Source organism: Dermacentor variabilis, chromosome 9 (genome assembly GCF_050947875.1).
Source record: "Dermacentor variabilis isolate Ectoservices chromosome 9, ASM5094787v1, whole genome shotgun sequence".
Lineage (NCBI taxonomy): Eukaryota > Metazoa > Arthropoda > Arachnida > Ixodida > Ixodidae > Dermacentor > Dermacentor variabilis.
Window position 1 is genome coordinate 20,595,934 of NC_134576.1, and position 19,183 is coordinate 20,615,116.

The 19,183-nt window shown below is 48.3% G+C and overlaps 1 protein-coding gene across 12 annotated transcripts in view; it reads right to left on the bottom strand.

Moving 5' to 3' along the window:
* Window positions 1-5,366, bottom strand: part of LOC142592534 (uncharacterized) — a 283,219-nt gene extending 277,853 nt beyond the window's left edge. For 11 of the 12 annotated variants that reach the window (XR_012830714.1, XR_012830715.1, XM_075704022.1 and 8 more), the window contains exon 1: window positions 5,289-5,363. Coding sequence is in view for 10 of the 12 variants with exons in the window: in XM_075704022.1 (XP_075560137.1) it covers window positions 5,289-5,320 (32 nt within the window). In the remaining 2 variants the exon portion in view is untranslated. Of the gene's footprint in view, window positions 1-5,288 lie in introns of all 12 variants that reach the window. The other variant, XM_075704021.1, reaches the window with a different exon arrangement.
* Between the last annotated feature and the right edge of the window lie 13,817 nt (window positions 5,367-19,183).

Consider the following 19,183-nt stretch of genomic DNA (forward strand, 5'->3'; position numbering starts at 1 on the left):
GTTCTCTTTTTTTTTTACTAACTGAAACAACGTGTCATCATTTCGCATTACTGGCGGCGCCTCCAGGACACCACAGCGGCAACACGGACACCAAAGCTAGAACCCGGACTGCTCCGTGGGCTGGCGCTCGCCAAGGCCTGCGCGTGCCCAACCCACGGGCCGCCCTGCTTCCAGCTTTGATCCCCCCGCTCGCCCTTGGGTGCCCTGGAGATGCTGCGCCGCCTGCTTTATTATAATTTCAGGTGCTTTCCTGAGACCTCCGTTTGCCGGTTACATGCGCCCTCCTGGAGCAGTGCTTGTGAAAAATCCAATCTATCGTCGTGACGAAAAAAGCGACCCACGGCTTATACGACACCAGTCAGAACCGTGCCCGTTCAGATACAGCGATCACCAAATAGGGCGTCCGTGCCCATTGCCTCATTGCGCTGGCAGCCAGCGGCGGAGCGTAAACAAACTCGACTGCACTCCGCAATGCTGGCATGTCTAGAGGACAAACGCATACAACACGTGCTAAGAAACATCATCATGTATAATGATGTCAACAACTGGATACAACGTTGCTGTTACGCTTTTTTGTTGGTTCTACGTACGTATGTGTTTATGGATGTATAGTAACGTAAGTGTCAATGCCGGTGTACCCTTGTTCTTACTCGACACACCATGCATCAAATGTATATATAGCACATCAGTGTACATTCTTGCTGCGTTGAGTAAATAATAATTACGTGTTACTGTTCTGCAAACGGCTAAAGTCACAAATGTTCAACCAATTCTGTCTGTGTCACCGTTTCATGTATTCTTATCGCAAGCATGCATGTCTTCGGGCTGCCGTGGGAGGAAGGCCTTGGGTCTTGTCTCGGATATGTGCTGCCTCACTGGTGGTGTGGGGCTCCTGTCGTGGGTGACGCTTAGCAGTTTGGACAGCAACTAAGCCTTTCGCTTCTGGGTGCCGGTGGCTGTGTCGTCGGGATGCGGGGAATGGCGCGCACCGGAGCCGGCGGGGGCCGTGGCTTTTTCCCTCCTGCGGTGGTCTGCACCTTAGTTTATTGGTTTTTGTTCGGTTGCATTTCCTTCTTTCTTTTTTCTTTTCTTTCTGTTTTTGTTTTGTTTGTTTGATCCAAAACAAGAAATGATTGTGCTCGTGTTTGAATCGTTTACTTTTTTTTGTATAACTGCATGGATCCATAACTAGCCAATGCCTAATGATCCAGACGTTGTCGCATACCATTTTTGATTATTTCAATAAAATTACTGTTGAATTGAAAATTGAATTGAAAAACCTCCTCCGTAGTGCCTAAGCGGAGTCATATATTCAAGGAGCAAAAGCCTGCTCTTACTCGCGCTTGCGCAGAAACGACTGGTGATCCCTCAAATAAACGTCTCGTCATAGCGCCCATGAATCTACGAGCCGTCGGCGCACCTAGACTCTGCCGGCAAAGCAGATCGCTTTCAAGATAAGGCGCGCGCGATCGCTCGCGGCCCCGCCATACGCAGCAAACGCAGAACCCCCCCCCCCCCCCTGTCCATAACCCTGCCCCCCTGTTGCCCTGCGGAAGACGGCGCGCTTCATCCCCGCTTTCCACCCTTGCGCACGCGAGATTGAGCCGCCATGGTCGGCTCACCTTCGCTCGTTTACACTCGCACGAACGCAGCGTATGCAGTGCGTCGACGATGTTATCGGTCTTAAGCCTTACACGAACTTTACTTAAACTTTACACTGGGACGCGGACGGCGACGGCAAAATTTCTCCCGCAGGGTCCATATAGCTGTATCGCCATAAAAAGTCAGTGGAACAACTGTCCAGTTTTACCGCAAGTTTTGCCGCGCTTATCTCGAAATTGGCGCTAGTTTCAAAACTTTTTCCAAGTGCATGTGATTTGTGATATAACTGGCATCAATCCTAAAATTGCAATACGTGCACTAAAGTAATTAGTTAAGCAGCTAATAAGTGAGATTTTCTTGATAAGTCATTTTCGCGACGGCGTTTTTTGTGCACGTAATGCCTACCTCTACGAGTAATCGAGCTCAATTAGTAGATTTACGGTATATGTAAGAGGAGGCTTCTTAAATAAAATTAACGTTAAAGCACCCCGTTTATTTATTTACGCTGCATACTTTCAAGGCCCGAAGGCACAACAGAAAGGAGTGGTAAGAAAGCAAAAGATCTGCAGATTCACGTCAGACTTGCATTCTGACGTGAACTGTAATAAACAAGTTGACTGCACCTTTTTGGACTTCGCTAAAACATTCAATCGTGTAGCGCAAATTCGCCTCATATCAAAGCTCTCTGCAACTAAACTTGACTCGCTAACCTTATCATGGATTCATTTATGTCTTTCTAATCGCGTTCACTGCTGTTGGTAACATTTCCTCTGCCCTGTCTGACGTCACTTCGAGTGTACCTCAAGGCAGTGTACTCGGACCTCTTCTCTTTTTCATTTGCACTAACGACTTAGCGAATAATGTATCCTCTTCTGTACGATTATTTGCTGACGACTGCATTGTATACCGTTCGATTAACTGTTCAGCTGACCACGCGGCACTCTAAAATGATCTTGCACATATTGATTGGTGTGCTACGCGGCTCATGTCCCTAAACGTGTCGAATTACAAAGCAGTTTCCTTTTCTTTAAAAACTGTTAACTCTCGCTTTTCTTATGGTTTGGATTCTAACATTTCCTAGGTATACTTTGTGGCGCAAAATACATTTTTTTAAAAGGGACAGAAGAAAGGAAGGCAGTGACGCGCTTCCCTGTCTTTCTTCCTTCTGTCCCTTTTCAAGAAATGTATTTTGCGCCACAAAGTATACCTAGGAAATCTAAGCACCAACTTGCCCAAGAAGAAGTTCTTTTAGATTCTAACATATTTGACCACACCACAGAATATAAGTACTTAGGAGTGCTCCTTACGCACAATCTTTCATGGACTAATCACATCACCTTCATTTCAGCTAACGCCTCCAGGTCGTTAGGATTTCTGCGCCGCAACTTAAGAACTGCGCCTTCACCACTAAAAAAACTAGTTTGCATAACTGTTGTACGGCCACAAATTGAGTACGCCTTTTGTATATGGTCTCCTCATCGAACTCCTGGAGAACATCCAGAATAGAGCGAGCAGTTTAATTTAAAAAAATATAGTGGCCTGTCAAGTGTAACCCAAATAAAAGTCGATCTTTCGTTGCAACCACTAACCCTGATATTTCCCTTCTATTATTATTTCATAGATTCATTCACACAGTTGGCCTATCGTTATCAAACCTGAAAAAAGCATCCTCGACGTCACAAAGACTGAACAATCAGTTCAGCGACACCCGAATTTATGGCTATAAACACGCTTTTAATTTATCAGCTTTACCCCGTACGGTCCGTTTATGGAACGCTCTACCAGATAACATAGCATAACAGTGCATTTCGCAATTTTCAAATCGGACAATATGCCTTTTTAACCGTTTAACACGTCTTCCCTTCTTTTAAGTGTTGTCTTCTTTCCTGTATTTTCCTACACGTTAATAAAACAATTTCAGTGATCCTAATTTTTAACTACACATATTACTATATACATGCAAAGACGTTTATAATGTTATTATGCTATTATATTTACTGTTTTTGTTATTGCTCTTCATATTGTATTAGCTAATATCGTAATAATTTTTCATGGTGTGTGAATATTTCATTCATTGTACTGATGTTTCTTTCCCCCTTACAAAATGCCTTCTCGAAGGCCTGTAAGGTACACGTAAATAAATAACTATAAAGAAAAAAGGTTACGTGATAGCGTGGTAGATTGCTGTTTTAAATGAAGATATGTATGTAATCTGAATGATTGAAGCAGGAAAGTGTTTCGGAGGATTGTTCACATGACGCTGGTTCGATTCTGCCCAGCACCACAGAACTTTGAAATTACACTTTTATTTTTTGTCATTGAAGAACGGCACATAGCATACGCACTGATCCAAGCTGGTTCCCTCAGTATCCGGTTTCCTCCACGCACATCCCTATGACACATTACACCATGAACTACGCATGAGTTGCGAAAACGGTTAGCACAGGTATACATCGGAAAGGACGCAAAGTGTCTTAAGAATCATAATCGCACTACAAACGCCGTCTATCCGGCCAGTCCCTGTATGGCGACGGAACTTGGTGTCTAAAGCCCGCACATTGCCATGCATTATCGTAGTGCAGAATTCAGAATCCCCCTTCGACCCCGTGTACACAGGTTGAGGAGCCCCACGTGGTGGACATTAATCCGAATCTAATCACTGCGGCGTTCTTGATAATTAGATGACTTTCTCGGCACCTAAAAGCCCAGAATTAAAATGTATTGTAGCAAATTTTGCTCGGGAGTCATAGTCCATCATATTCTATCTTGGCGCAAACCATCTTTAGCTCCAAATTCTCAGTCAAAGTCCAGTCAACGAATGGCTTTCCTGCACCAAATGCTTGTATTATCATTCTAACACTCCTTCCGCAGTCACTGAGCAAGAGAGAACGCACACTATCAACTTTCTGTCTTCGCATGACGTGGTTGCGCGACGTGAATCTTGCACCATCCTTGCGGTCTTCACTGCCTGGCCGAAAACGCAAGGCCCACTTTCCTTCAGCGCACTATTTTGCCGACTGACAGCATGAACGTTTGGCATAGAACTTGTGTGTGTCACATGACTCAATAAGCAGCGGTTTTTTTTTTATCAATGGCGCAGTAGTGCATCACTCTAAAGAACACTCGTAACCACTCACTGTCCACATGTGGCAGCTTTTCACATATTTTTTTCAAATGTGACTTCAAAAACTGGCCGGCACAGCAGGAGGGCCTATGGGATACTCGGCAATTGTGTGGAAGCGTTTCCACAGGGATAATCAGAAAAACATGTGAGCATATTGGCACGAAGATTTCCTGTCTCCCACCAGAGCTGGAACAAGCGGAGTGCTTAAAGCGACTAAACACATAGTGCGAGTAACAAACAGAAACGCGACATATCTTCCCAAGAGAAAACTAAAAAAAACACGCTCTTAAATATGGACAAGAGCAGCCTACGGAGCATACAAACCGTTAAGTACGAACAATAATTTCCAAAAGCCACTAATCAAGCTTCTTTACAAAGAATGTCAGCACACGCATTTATTTGCAAATGGTTGTGTAGCAAGGATTGCGAGAAAGCTGTGCATTTAAATGACTGTAAACAGAAGATCCAGAAAGTTATCTCGTAAAGTTGATCAGAGTACGAAGCGCCGTACGAAGAATGCAGGGAAAATGCTCACGAACGGATAAGTCTGTTCGGAACTCACCAAGCATGGAAAGCCGGTTTGCCTCCAAGCATGCCGATGTGGTGCGGCACTCGGCGCAGCAGATGTCGGCCTGAAACGACGTCGTCTTATCAAGTACGTGCGCGAAGCGCAAACACGGCCCATATTGCGCAGCAGCTAGACTGATAACGTTTATCTAATAGGCATCTGCATTCATGGCGCGTCGATCCAAACATGTTGTTATGGGAGCGGCGATTCAAGAGCCACTTTGTGAGGAGGGAACAAAAATTAAGAAAGAAAAGCCATTAGTTAATTAAAGCGACATACAGTTTGAGTTCACTCAACGGAAACACAATTCCCAATACACCTTAGATAACTGCGGTGAGGAAAGAAAGTATTATCTATTTTTAATTTATCATTACGAATAAACACTGCTCTCTAGCACTGAGATTGAACAGCGCTAATAAAACAAGGACACGAAGAAACAAATACCACAGACAAGCATTGACTGCCAGCTTGAAGTATATTTGAAGTTCACCAGCCATTTTATAACCTTTCCCAGTATAACCATGCGTATACGTGCACATCAACAAAGTCAGCAAAATCCTAATATTTCATGCAAGAACACTATTTCCATTTCCAACAAAGCTCACGAGGGAGCGCTTGCCCATTCATCTCCTTCCTCTAGAATATGATATGCCTCTATTATTTTCCTTTCTCTCTTACTTTTTCCGTTCCCTAGTATTTTCAAACATGGGAGTGCATGCGCACTTTTACATTTACCTGATAAATGACTTAATTCCATGTCGATTGTTTACGTCTCTTTACGTTTCTGTTAAAGTCTGGAAGAAGGCCAAGTGCCTTTCAGGCAGAAAGCCGAGTCTTCCAGCACTACTGCTAGTGCTTTGCTCGTGAATTGCTGTTCCCTGCTTAGTCGCGATGGAGATGGAGGCGCCTCCGCCGGACTCAGCAGTGCCCACGGTGGCTACCTGCGCCACTGCACCAGCGACACCGTGCCGTAATGTGTCAGCGGTGATGTATCTTGTGACGACACATTCGAGCTTGTGCGGAGTCGTAAAGCAAAAAGAAGGTTTCCCGGCACATCATCGAATTCGACTGCGTCCACCGTGAGATCCGCGCGGAATACCGAGGTACTGACCATCCGTTTCGCGCCACTTCTCGCCATTGAGAACCGGAGGCACTTCAACAGACAAGCCGTGTCTTCACATATAGAGGCGCTGGTTCCGATTGACATCAATGACATCAGCGTGAACACCTGTAAGAACGTCTTAGCGATTGACAATGAACACGTGGCTGCATTGGATTCTTTGCGCAAGGTTCCGATTGAAATCCGACGTCAGAGTGAACACCTGTAAAGCAGGAGACACACTCGACGCAGCCGTTGCGAAGGGCAAACGTGCAAGCGAAGCCACCAGCCTCCCTCAGACAGTCAGTGTGTGCTGTCTGCACGCGAAATGCCCTCGCGTCGCGGCTCCCGATCTCGCTAGTACCTTAGTGCTAGTGTACTAGGCGCTGCTTTGCATAACAGGCACAGTTTTGAGATAATTTTACTGAACTGATAATTATTTCGTGTCGCAAACAAACTGCAGCAGGCAAGGAAAAAAAAAAGACTGCGAGAAACCGGCCAGCCAGCGCCGCCTCCGTGGAGGGAACTTCAGAGAACGTCACATGCCAGCCGCGCTGTCATTGGCTGCAGCGAGACGATGGTGCGGTTGTCGGACGCGTCGGAAGATGAAAATCTGCCCGGTTTGTCGCACGCCGGACGTCCGATCCGGCGCTTCGGCACGGCAAAACACTTCGATTCCGGCTGCCGTTCCGGCGCGTCGGACGCCGGATCGCCATGTTGTCATATATGCCCTCTGCATTTCCAGGGCTATCGAGAGGAAATACTGTTTGTGTACAAAGGCATCGCGGATATATCCTTCAATGCGCACAAGATGGTCGGTTGTCGACCGCCCTTGTCTGAAGCCACACTGATAGGGATCGAGCATATTGTTGAGTTCAAGGAAGTGTAGGAGTCTGTGATTAATCATTTTTTTCAAAAAGTTTACCCAGAGAATTTGTAAGAGCTTTCGGACGATAACTTGCTGCCAAGGAGGCAGCAAGTCTTTTCCCTGCTTCAGGACAGGAACCACAATCGCTTCTTTCCATGTAGATGGGAGGTATCCCGCAGCCCAAATAGTGTTGAAAAGTGTTAGTAGTGTAACCTGTGTGTCAGTATATAGGTTTCTGATAATGTCATACATGACTCTGCCGGGTCCCGGTGCATTGCTTTTGCTTGTGTTCAAGGCAGCTCTCAACTCGGCAATACTGAAAGGCCGGTTATAGGGTTCATTCTCTCTGGATTTTCTGATGAATGGCTTACATTCTTCTATTTGTTTGTATTTGAGAAAGGATTGTGAATAATTTGTTGAACTTGACACACTCTCAAAATGCTCCCCAAGTGAGTCTGCCTGGTCTTGCAGTGTATCGCCCTGTGTATTTACCAAAGGGAGTGAATATGTTTGTCGCCCTCTTATCCTATTAACCCTGTTCCAGACTTTGGCCTCATCAGTAAACGAGTTGATACTCGATAAAAACTTCTGCCAACTTTCTCATCTGGCCTGTCGGCGGGTTCGCCTGCCTTGGGGCTTTACTTTTTTAAAGTTGACAAGATTCTCTGCAGTGGGAGAAGCGCGTAGCAGCCCCCACGCTTTGTTCTGTTTTTTACGAGCGATCGTACATTTGTCGTTCCACCACGTGACATGCTGTCTGCATGCCGAGCCACTTACTTCAGATATGCATTTTGATGCGGCATTTATTATGAATGCTGTAAGATACTCCACAGCAGCATCAATTTCTAAAGAAGACATGTCAGCCCATGAGATGCTAGTGAGAGTTCGAAATTTCTCACAGTCGGCTGCATCTATCTCCCACCTAGGAGCTTGTGGGGGATATTCGTTTTCTTTAGATGTTCTTAGCAGTATGGGGAAGTGGTCGCTCCAGTAAGGATTGCTGGTAGCTTCCCATTCAAGTTCAGGCAGTATACACGGGGAAAGTATCCTGAGGTCAATCGAAGAAAATGTTCTGTTTGCAATACAGTAATATGCGGGGTCCTTTTTATACAGAAGGCACGCACCAGAAGAGAAAAGGAAGTGTTTAACAAAACGACCTCACGCATCTATACGAGAGTCGCCCCACAGGCAGCTGTGCGCATTGAAATCGCCAAGAACAACATAAGATTCTGGCAATTCATCTATAAAGGACTGAAATTCATGTTTATTTAATTTGTAATGGGGAAGGGGGTATGTAAAGCGAGCAAGCAGTGATAAGTTTGTTTAGAACGACTCGAACCGCCGCTGCTTCAAGGGCCGTTCGCAGCAGTAAACGTTGACACGCTATGCTTTATTGAGTTACATTGGCAACCCCGCTCGAGGACGCGGCAGCATCATCGCGATCTTTGCGAAAAGTAACATACTGTCGAAGAAAGTTTGTGTGTTTTGTTTTTAAGTCTGTTTCCTGTCCCCACAGCGCTTTTGGATTGTGTTTGTGGATAAGCTCTAGCACATCATCAAGGTTCCTAAGAAGACATCTGACATTCCATTGAATGATTTGTGTATCCATATTGAAAGTAAATAGGTGCTGTGTGTACGGAAACGGAAGTGATGCCTTAGATTACAGAGCTCTTCCCAGGCCCTGCAACGGGGATGTGACCCTTTTTGGAGCGTTCGAGGGAGCCTCGCCACCCCTTAGGCGCTTGGTGCGCCGTGAGGATAGTAGTGTACATTGCGTCTTGTGAGGCGCCGGACACGCGCTCTTGCGAGCGAGAAGTTTCCTGCGAGGGTCCCGCCTCGGAAGGCAAGGCCCCTGCGCCCACCAGCCCGGAGGTCGACGGGGCTCCCTGACGGATTTGGCTTCGCTAGCTGTTACCAGCGCTGGAAGGAGCCAGGGAGGTTGAGGCAGCCTAGACTGCGCCCATCTTCGGGGTCTCTGGTCCCTTCAGCTGGGTTGGCCGTGCAGTGCTAACTGCCGCCGCCGCGGGGGCAGATGACGTAACTGCCGACTCACTGCTTGTGGGTCGGACAGCCGCCGGAGGCCGTTGTGACGCTGCCCCCTGTCGCGTCACATCGGAAAAGGTTTTCTTGCGCAGGTATGAAACCCGCCTGCGTGCCTCCTTGAATGATATATTCTCTTTTACTTTGATAGTTGAATTTCTTTTTCTTTTTTCCAGGATGGGCACGACCGCGAGTACCCGGCGTGCTCCCCATCACAGTTTACACAGTGGAGAGCGTTCTCACAAGCTTAAATCGTGTGTTCATGGGCACTGCATTTTGCACAAGTTTGGCGGCCGCGACAGTTCGATGAGCTGTGGCCACATCGCTGGCATCTGAAACATCTCAGAGGGTTTGGGACATATGGTCTGACACAGATCTTCAGATATCCTGTCTCAATACTCTCAGGGAGCACTCTTGAACCAAAGGTAAGAATTAGATGTTTTGTTTTAATCTCTTTGCCATCGCACCTTCGTAGAATTATTTTAACATTGATTACGTTTGGTCGCTCCAGCTTTCTCATAGTTCAACGTTCGTAAGCTCCATCAGATCATTATCTGAAACTACACCACGGGTGGTGTTCATCGTGCGGGGGGGGGGGGTCACTGTTGCTGGGGCATCTCCAAATGACACAAAGTTAGGCAGTTTCTCTTGTTGCTTTTTGTCGCGGAGTTCCAAAAGGAGATCACCGCTCGCCATCTTTGATGCTTTGTAGCCTGGTCCAAGTGCCTGAATAAGGGATTTCGAAACAACAAAAGGTGAGATTGTTCGTGCTTGTTTTTTTCTTTTGTTTTTCAGAATGGAGGACATGAAATCGTGGGAAAGTTTCCTTTTGGCGTCCAAAAAATTCAATCATTTCTTCGGTGCGCCCCCTCTTCAGGGAGCGATCAGATAGTATAGGGAAGGAACTAGCCATAGGTGAGAGTATTTTTCGGCAGTAGCGCCAGCCACCCACCATGGAGCCCAATAGGGGGACGCTGCTGGACCTGTAAAAACAGGGCCTACGAACGCCAGCTGTAGGCTACGACTATAACCAAATATGATATAACCTAGCTTGGCTACTCACACAAGGTTAACCCTAGCCGCTGTGGAGAAAGGAAGTAAATGGAAGAGAGAAGAAGAGAGGAGAGGTCACAAAGTGAGAGATAAAGACGAAGATTCGAGTAGGGAGAGGCAGGAAAAGGCGACTGCCGATTTCCTCCAGGTGAGTCAGTCTGGAGGTGCCGTATATGTGTAGCCGAAGCCGAAGAGGTGTGTTGCCTCCGCCGGGGGACCTTAACGGTACAAACACACAGCATCGGCTCAACCCCCAGGATCCCCCTTTCCCCAGACGCGGCTAAGCCGCGCACGGCTACACGTGGGAGGGTCCAACCCTCGTGTGCTCGGGTACCTGGTGTCGCAACACACCAAACGCCTGCTGACGCAGACGCCCGGGCTTGCTCACTTTTGTATGTAGTGTGTCACGCTATTTTTTGTGTTATGCTTAATTTGATAATCAGTCAAGATTTATTACCCAACTTCTGAAGCAACAAAGCTAGGGAAAAAAATCCAATTAGAAATTTGCAGAGCGGTTTGCAAAACGTCCAAATAAACAGCTGCCTAGTAATTATTAATGTTTTTCAACTTACTACGGGTACCCGCGAAATACAAAAAGCGCAACGTGACATGCCCGCTTGCGCGTCGTGATTGCACTGCTCCCAAACGTTCCGCTCACAAACGAACATATCATCTGGCCGGGTGTGCTTCCGCTGCGTCTGCTTATCACTATCATGGACCGCCGCCAGGGAAGCACATCGCTGGCGTAAATCCCACAGCCAAAGCCTTCGTCACTACCCCGTCATCTTTTAAGCGGCAGCACGCCCTGCAAGATGCTATGTTCGTTTGTAGACGGACAGTTTGGGAGCGCTGCAATCAAGGTGCGCAAGCGGGTATGTCACGTGGTATTTATCGGCATTCCTTGCCCTAATTCAGGCACTCTATCTATCTATCTATCTATCTATCAATCTATCTATCTATCTATCTATCTATCTATCTATCTATCTATCTATCTATCTATCTATCTATCTATCTATCTATCTATCTATCTTACGCCGTGTGAACCAGTTGTTTTCTACTAACTTGAGACACTACGCATGTCCTCGGGGTTATAGTAGTTCTATTGTCGTCATAGTCATGCTGATTCCGTTTTAGTCACGTTCTCGTAACGCTGTCGTACAAACGTCATCATCTCATAAACGTCATCAAGCTGTCGTCATACGCTCATTGTCGTACCACCTTAGCAGTTGCACCGACGTCGCTCCATCGTAATCATGATGTCGTCATTCAATCGTGATTATGTGGCAGTTATCATGCCATTGTCGTCATTGCATTGTTGCCATATTGTCATCGTCATGCATTTGTCATCGTAGTCATGAGATCGTCGTGGCAGTTCCAACAGCGTCATTCCTGCTTCGTCATCCGATTCTCGTCCTACTTTCGTCGTCCCGCCATTTTTGCCATACAGCCGTTTTCACACTATCATCATTGAACGTTTATCATTCCATTGTTGACAGGCCAACGTCGTCACGATGTTGTCGCACCGTCGCCATCATTACAGAAATGCCGTACAATTGTTGTCATGCCGCTTTCGTCTTTCTATCAACACGATTTCTCCTCACAATTGTGCAATCAATCGTGACACCATCGTAGTGGCACTGTAATTGCCTCGTGGTTATTTATCATCAAGACTTTAGAGTCGTCCCATCGTCGTCATGCCATCACCCTCGTAAGGTTTTCGTCGTTCTATCGACGTCGTTATGTCTTCGCGATTCCATCGCCGTGACTGCATATGCGCCGTCGGCCTGCGGTCCTCGTCCGACAAACTTGAAGAGCGAAGGTCGCAACAAAGCCGGCCAATCACGGATACAGCTAGTATATGTCGCATACAGCCGAATCACTTGAAATCTTAGGAGGATCAATACACATTCTAAATAAAGATGTCTTAGTCAATACAGTGAGTCACGGCGGCGTCGCTACATTGCGTGAGTGCTGATCGCATGAACTTCGACAGTCATCTTAAGGTGGGTTCTGCCTAAATTCTCTTCGCGACACTAGAAAGCTCTGGTGAACGTTGTTCCCATGTTATTAAGGCGGAAGCCTTTAATGGCTCATTGTCAAGGTCATCTGCAGTTAGCAGAAACTGTCACAGCTTTCCGGCCTCCTGATTGGTCTCCTATTTACGTCACTGTCGCTAGGCGCAGGTGTGCGCCTCCTGATTGGCTCGCGTGCGTGACGTCACTGTCTTCAAGTGCGGATGTCGGGGTGGTTCGGCGCCGCGCGGGATGACTCATCACATCGGCAGGCGTGGCGGCCGTGTGTTCGACGGTGAGCGCTGACGTCACTGTTGTCAGGCGCTTCAGGTGGCCTCCTGATTGGGCGCTGTGTGTCCTGACGTCACTGTCACGAAGCGCGCGTCGCAACCGTCTGCTTGGGTGTGGTGTGGCGGCGGCGGTAGCGGCAGTTTACTTTGCAGTATCGTGTGGGAAGGATGCCTCGTCTCGCCAAACCAGTGTCTCCCAACACGCGACGTGCGGCAGCCGCTGAACGCAAGAAGCGCTCAAGAGAGGCTGAGCGTATACGTCGCATGCATCAGGGCGGCGAAGCGCGTCCGACACTACAGAGTCCAGGGACGCAACGGGCCAACGCAACAGAGGTAATGCGTTTGAAACGACTCGCTGCATCTCCTGGTACCAAGGCAAATGAAGTTCGGAAGCGCCGTGACCGCCATCTTGCCGCGGCAAGCCGAGCAAGTACAAGTCAATCGAGCGAAGTGAATGATGAGGATGGCCAACTGCACCCCGACACCGCCATGGAAGACGCGTTTCCTCCTGATCCACAAACGGCGCTGCAACAGTTCGGCGCTGCAAAGCAGCCATCCTGGATGTGGACCCACTAAAGCACAAGGAGTTCACCGGCCATGGGTTGCAAGCCGACGTCCTCCCAGATGACAGCTTTGAAATGTGGCTATGGTGTTGGGCTGCTGAGCACGAGGTCGCGGGATCGAATCCCGGCCACGGCGGCCGCATTTCGATGGGGGCGAAATGCGAAAACACCCGTGTGCTTAGATTTAGGTGCACGTTAAAGAACCCCAGGTGGTCAAAATTTCCGGAGTCCTCCACTACGGCGTGCCTCATAATCAGAAAGTGGTTTTGGCACGTAAAACCCCAAATATTATTATTATTATTAGCTTTGAAATGATGCACTCAGAAGACATCGAAACAACAGACATAGGCGTAAATGACGTTGCAGACATTGAATAAACAAACAAACATTCACATAGCAGTGTACGAGTTGGGTGCGTCCGAGGTGTTTTCGACGCAATAAATCTCCATTGGCAATGGTGTCAGGCTTCCGCCATTTCACTTTTGTCTCGACAAAGTGTCTTCCATATTTTTTTTTTCGAAGCTTGGAGTTTCTAGAGGTAATCATGCTCAGGCGTGAGAAGGACGACCCGAAGTTCAACGGACGTAACGCTGTGAGTTTGACGGTGGCCCCGCCTATCCACAAGGGGAAGCGCAATGGGGTGGTTGGGAGTGGCAGCGAAAGGAAAACTTCAAGAGTCGCTAGACCTCACTGAGTCGAATGAAAATGAAGAATATTTAGAAAGGTAGTTGCATTGCAATCGCGCCAAAAAGAGTGGGAACTATTTGATTCGTGCTAGACTCGCTGCAAAAAAAAAAATCACTAGACTGTGTTGAGGTATCCAAGAAGCTATCCTTCATATAGCAACCACAAGAATAATCAATGATGAGAGGAGTTTTGGTACAGCTGGTTACATTTTTCAAAAGCGCAAGGCGTGCCTAGAGGCAGAGTGGGCTGCAACATATGTTGCGAAAAAAAAAATAATCGGCATGTTACACTTTATTTATTTATTTTTTATTTATTTATTTAAAGATACATCACAGGCTCCGGGCGGAGTAGTGAGTGATGCAGGATTATACAACAAAATGCGTGACGAGCATGAACAAGAACAAGAAGTAACAGTAAGCAGAACAAAAGAATACATCATTATAGAGCCGCAGTTCGTAAAATGTGCATACAAGCGCTTGCGCGAAAGTTCGCGGTTAGTGATTGAAACAATGGCATCTGGAAGGTCGTTCCAAAGTGTGGTGGCTTGTAGCAAAGCCGCAGAATTGAAAGTTTTACGGTTTTCATAAAAAGCGCTGAAGACGAAGCTGAAAGAACACATACGACAGGACTGACGCTCCTGTGTTCCTTCGACTTCGTCTTTAGCGCTTTTTATGAAAACCATCAAGATGAACCAACTCGCCCAAATCAAGGTATTGTTGAAAGCGTCAGTTTTACCAAATACGCGTTTGATGCTGACGTGATTACCAAGGCGCCTGGATGTGCTTAATGGTTTTTCAAGTGGCAGTGGGGATGACGTTACGCTGTGAATATATTTGTGTATTAAGCATAAACGTGCAATAGGACGACGATTAGTTAACGTGTGGAGTGGAATGTCTAGTTTAATTTTTGTTGCACTGAGATGGCGTTATATAGTTACATGAAATGAAACAAGCGGCTCTATATTGTACGGCTTCCAGCATTAAAATTGGATACACTTGATGAGGCGACCAGATGGACGAAGCAAATTCAAGCTGTGGGCGGACGAAGGTTAAATATGCTAGTTTGCATGTATGAGCTGTGCGATCACGCAAATTTTGACGTGCGTAACCCAGTGTTTGTGACGCTTTAGCACATATGTTGGTGTTATGCAATTTCCATGAAAGGTCGGATGTAAGATGCAAGCCTAAGTACATATATGACACCGCACGGCACAGTGAAACGTTGTTTACAGAATACATGAAGTTATAAAGTGACTAAAGTATTGACACGTGTACTTGTCTTTATCGGGCGACACGTTTCACCGCCTAACAAATGTTATGGCACAGCGCAGGATGCGCTTGTATGTGTGGGAAGTTTCCGGAATGTTATCGATGGTTCCATCCACTACCTGTGACCGAAACTTGTGTAATCCAATTGCACAAGTTTCGGTGGTTGCACCGAGGAGTGCGCTCGACCACTCCGCCAGAGCCCTTACCGAGTTTTCCCGCGAGAACGTGAAGCTATAAGAGAACAAGTCGACCAAATGCTGCGCGACGACATCATTCAGCCGTCGAAAAGCCCATGGGCATCCCCTGTTGTCCTGGTAAAGAGAAAGGACGGAACCCTACGTTTCTGCGTCGATTATCGTCGACGGAACAAGATCACGAAGAAGGACGTATACCCCTCCCACGGATAGACGACGCATTGGATCGGCTCTGCAACGCTAAATACTTCTCATCGATGGACCTCAAGTCTGGCTATTCGCAAATAGAAGTGGACGAAAGAGATCGCGAGAAGACCGCCTTCATCCCCCTGGACGGCCTCTACGAGTTCAAGGTTATTCCATTTGGACTGTGCTCGGCGCCTGCAACGTTCCAGCGCGTGATGGACAAGGTTTTAGCAGGATTGAAGAGGCACACCTGTCTCGTTTACTTGGATGACGTCGTTATCTTCGCCGGAAATTTCGACGGTGACCTTAGGCGGCTAGCAACAGTACTCGAGGCCATCAAGTCATCAGGGCTCACTCTGAAGCCAGAAAAGTGCCGCTTCGCTTATGATGAGCTTCTGTTCCTTGGCCACGTCATTAGCAAGTCTGGAGTCCGCCCCGACCCGCGGAAGACAGCTTCCATAGCAAAGTTCCCGCAGCCCATTGACAAGAAGGCAGTGCGTAGATTTCTTGGCATGTGTGCCAACTACAGGCGATTTGTCAAGGACTTTTCACGCATTGTTGAGCCGCTGACACAGCTAACTAAATGTGACGTCGAGAGCAAGTGGGAAACGCCGCAGGCCGACGCATTTCAGGAACTGAAACGACGCATGCAGTCGCCGCCCGTACTTGCGCACTTCGACGAGCACGCCGACACTGACGCCAGTAGCCTAGGCCTCGGTGCCGTCCTAGTCCAGAGAAAAGATGGACATGAACACGTGACAGCTTACCCTAGCCGGTCGTTGTCAAAAGCGGAAGGCAATTTTTCTACAACGGAAAAGGAACGCCCCGCCATCGTTTGGGCTACAGCGAAATTTCGCCCTTACCTATATGGCAGGTGATTCAAAGTGCTAAACGACCATCACGCGTTGTGTTGGCTAGCTAAATTAAAGGACCCTTCAGGACGGCTGGCACGATGGAGCCTCAGACTACAAGAATACGACATCACTGTAACATACAAGTCCGGACAAAAACACTCAGATGCCGATTGTCTATCACGCGCCCCCATTGACCCGCCGCCGCAAGATGACGAGGATGACGACGCCTACCTTGGAATAATAAGCGCAGAAGACTTCGCCGAACAACAACGAGGATACCCGGAGCTAAAAGCCCTAGTCGAGTATTTGGAAGGGCACACCGACGTTGTCCCTAGGACATTTAAGTGTGGATTGTCTTCCTTTACGCTTCAAAACAACCTACTCGTGAAGAAGAACTCCTCACCAGTCCCCGCCAACTACCTTCTTGTTGTTCCGTCGGCGCTGCGTCCACAAGTACTGCACGCCCTACATCACGATCCGACCGCTGGGCACCTCGGTTTCTCCCGGACGCTATCGAGGATACACGAAAGGTATTACTGGCCGCACCTAACAGCCGATGTTGCCCGTTACGTCAGGACATGCCGAGACTGTCAGCGACGCAACACACCACCGACAAGGCCAGCGGGATTACTACAGCCAATCAAGCCTCCTTACCGACCTTTTCAGCAGATCGGGATGCACTTGTTGGGACCGTTACCGACATCAACTTCCGGAAATAAGTGGATTGTCGTGGCGACTGACTATCTCACCCGCTTCGATGATACTAAAGCTCTACTGAAAGGCAGCGTAGCCGAAGTGGGGAAATTTTTCGTCGAGAACATCCTGCTGCGACATGGTGCTCCAGAAGTCCTCATCACCGACAGAGGAACGGCTTTTACAGCAGAGCTCACACAATCCATTCTGCAATACAGCCAGACAAGTCACAGGAGGACAACTGCCTACCATCCGCTGACGAATGGTCTCACGGAGCGCCTGAACAAGGCCCTCGCCGACATGCTAGCAATGTACGTCGACGTCGAGCACAAGACGTGGGATGCGGTCCTGCCGTACGTAACATTCGCTTACAACACGGTGGTGCAAGAAACAACTCAGATCACGCCATTTAAGCTGGTCAACGGCAGGAACCCGACGACGACGCTCGACGCCATGCTGCCGCACCTCACTGACGAGGACAATATTGACGTCGCTATCTATCTCCAGCGCACCGAAGAAGCCCGCCAGCTCGCCCGCCTGCGAATCAAGAACCAGCAGAGGACCGACAGCCGACACTACAACCTCCGACGACGCTTCGTCGAGTACCAGCCCGGCGATCGTGTTTGGATATGGACCCCGATACGCCGACGAGGACTCAGTGAGAAACTACTCCGACGCTATTTCGGACCTTACAAGGTGATCCAACGTATTAGAGCTCTGCACTATGAGGTCGTGCCAGACGGCATTTCGCATTCACAGCGGCGCCGCGCACGATCTGAAGTGGTCCACGTGGTGCGCCTTAAACCCTTTTACGGACGCCGACGAACTTCCTATTTTATTGCGAAGCAATACTACTTTAGGTCGCACTTCAGCCCGTTCCGTGGCGGGGCGGTGGTAGGCACCATTGCCCTTTAGCGTGACCTCGCTGCGTGACGTCACACCACGTGACCTAGAGTGACGTCACACCAGCTGTGTAAAAACGGGGCCCCATCTCACGCCGTCGCGACGCGAGGCGGTAGCCGCCAACGGCGGCCTATCTCCCGTGACCGAAACTTGTGTAATCTGATTGCCTGTGTGCATCATCATCATCATCATCATCATCAGCCTGGTTACGCCCACTGCAGGGCAAAGGCCTCTCCCATACTTCTCCAACAACCCCGGTCATGTACTAATTGTGGCCATGCCGTCCCTGCAAGCCTGTGTGCGCGACGCGAATAATGTAGAACTTTGTGGAAGGCGCGCGGGTCCCAGCGATTAGTCCGGAACATTCGACGATTGATCTATAAAAGCCGACGCGCTTGACCCGCTGATCAGATTTTCGACGATCGCCGACCGTGTTCGCCTCTATCGTTGTGCTATAAGTGTAGCCTGTCTTGTGGGCACAGGTTCGCCCAATAAAAGTTCGTTTTGTCGTTCACAGTATTGCTACTGTGTTCTTCTACGTCACCACCACGTGACAGTATAATAAAAGTAAAGTGAAAGAAAGTGAGGTCAGGAAATTGTTGTGCACTTATTCGTGTTCAACATCATGAGCCAGTCATCACACCAGGCATAAACAAGGTTAAGGACCTAAGGTCAAAGTCCACTCCCATTTAATGGTAGCGCAATGGCGAAAAATGCATATTGTAACAGGCGTGTTCCTCTCAGCAATGTGGACACGGCGTCGGGAAAAGGGACACTAACACAAGGTAGCCACAGCCCGGAAAACGGACAGAGCGTGACACACACAAACGTCAACTTAAGCTTCTTCCTTCGTGCTGACACAGAACTGGCGCCGAAGTGATCCTGTACGACACACCCCGGATAGAAAGAAGCGAACCTGGCGACCTAAGCAGAAGACAGCACAGGCGTGTCGTAGCATGGTTTAAACCGTGCCACGCGAACTGTTTCGCGCCCTCGGAAACGATTTTCGGGAGTTGGCTCGATAGGCTCGATGACATAGTTCGCGGGCGACGTTTGCTCTAAGACTCTGTAAGGACCGTGGTACTTGGACAAGAGCTTGGTAGAACGGCCGAGAGTGGTGGGTGGAACCCATAGTAAAACCAGCTTTACGGGGGAATAGTGGGCAGTAGATGCAGCGGC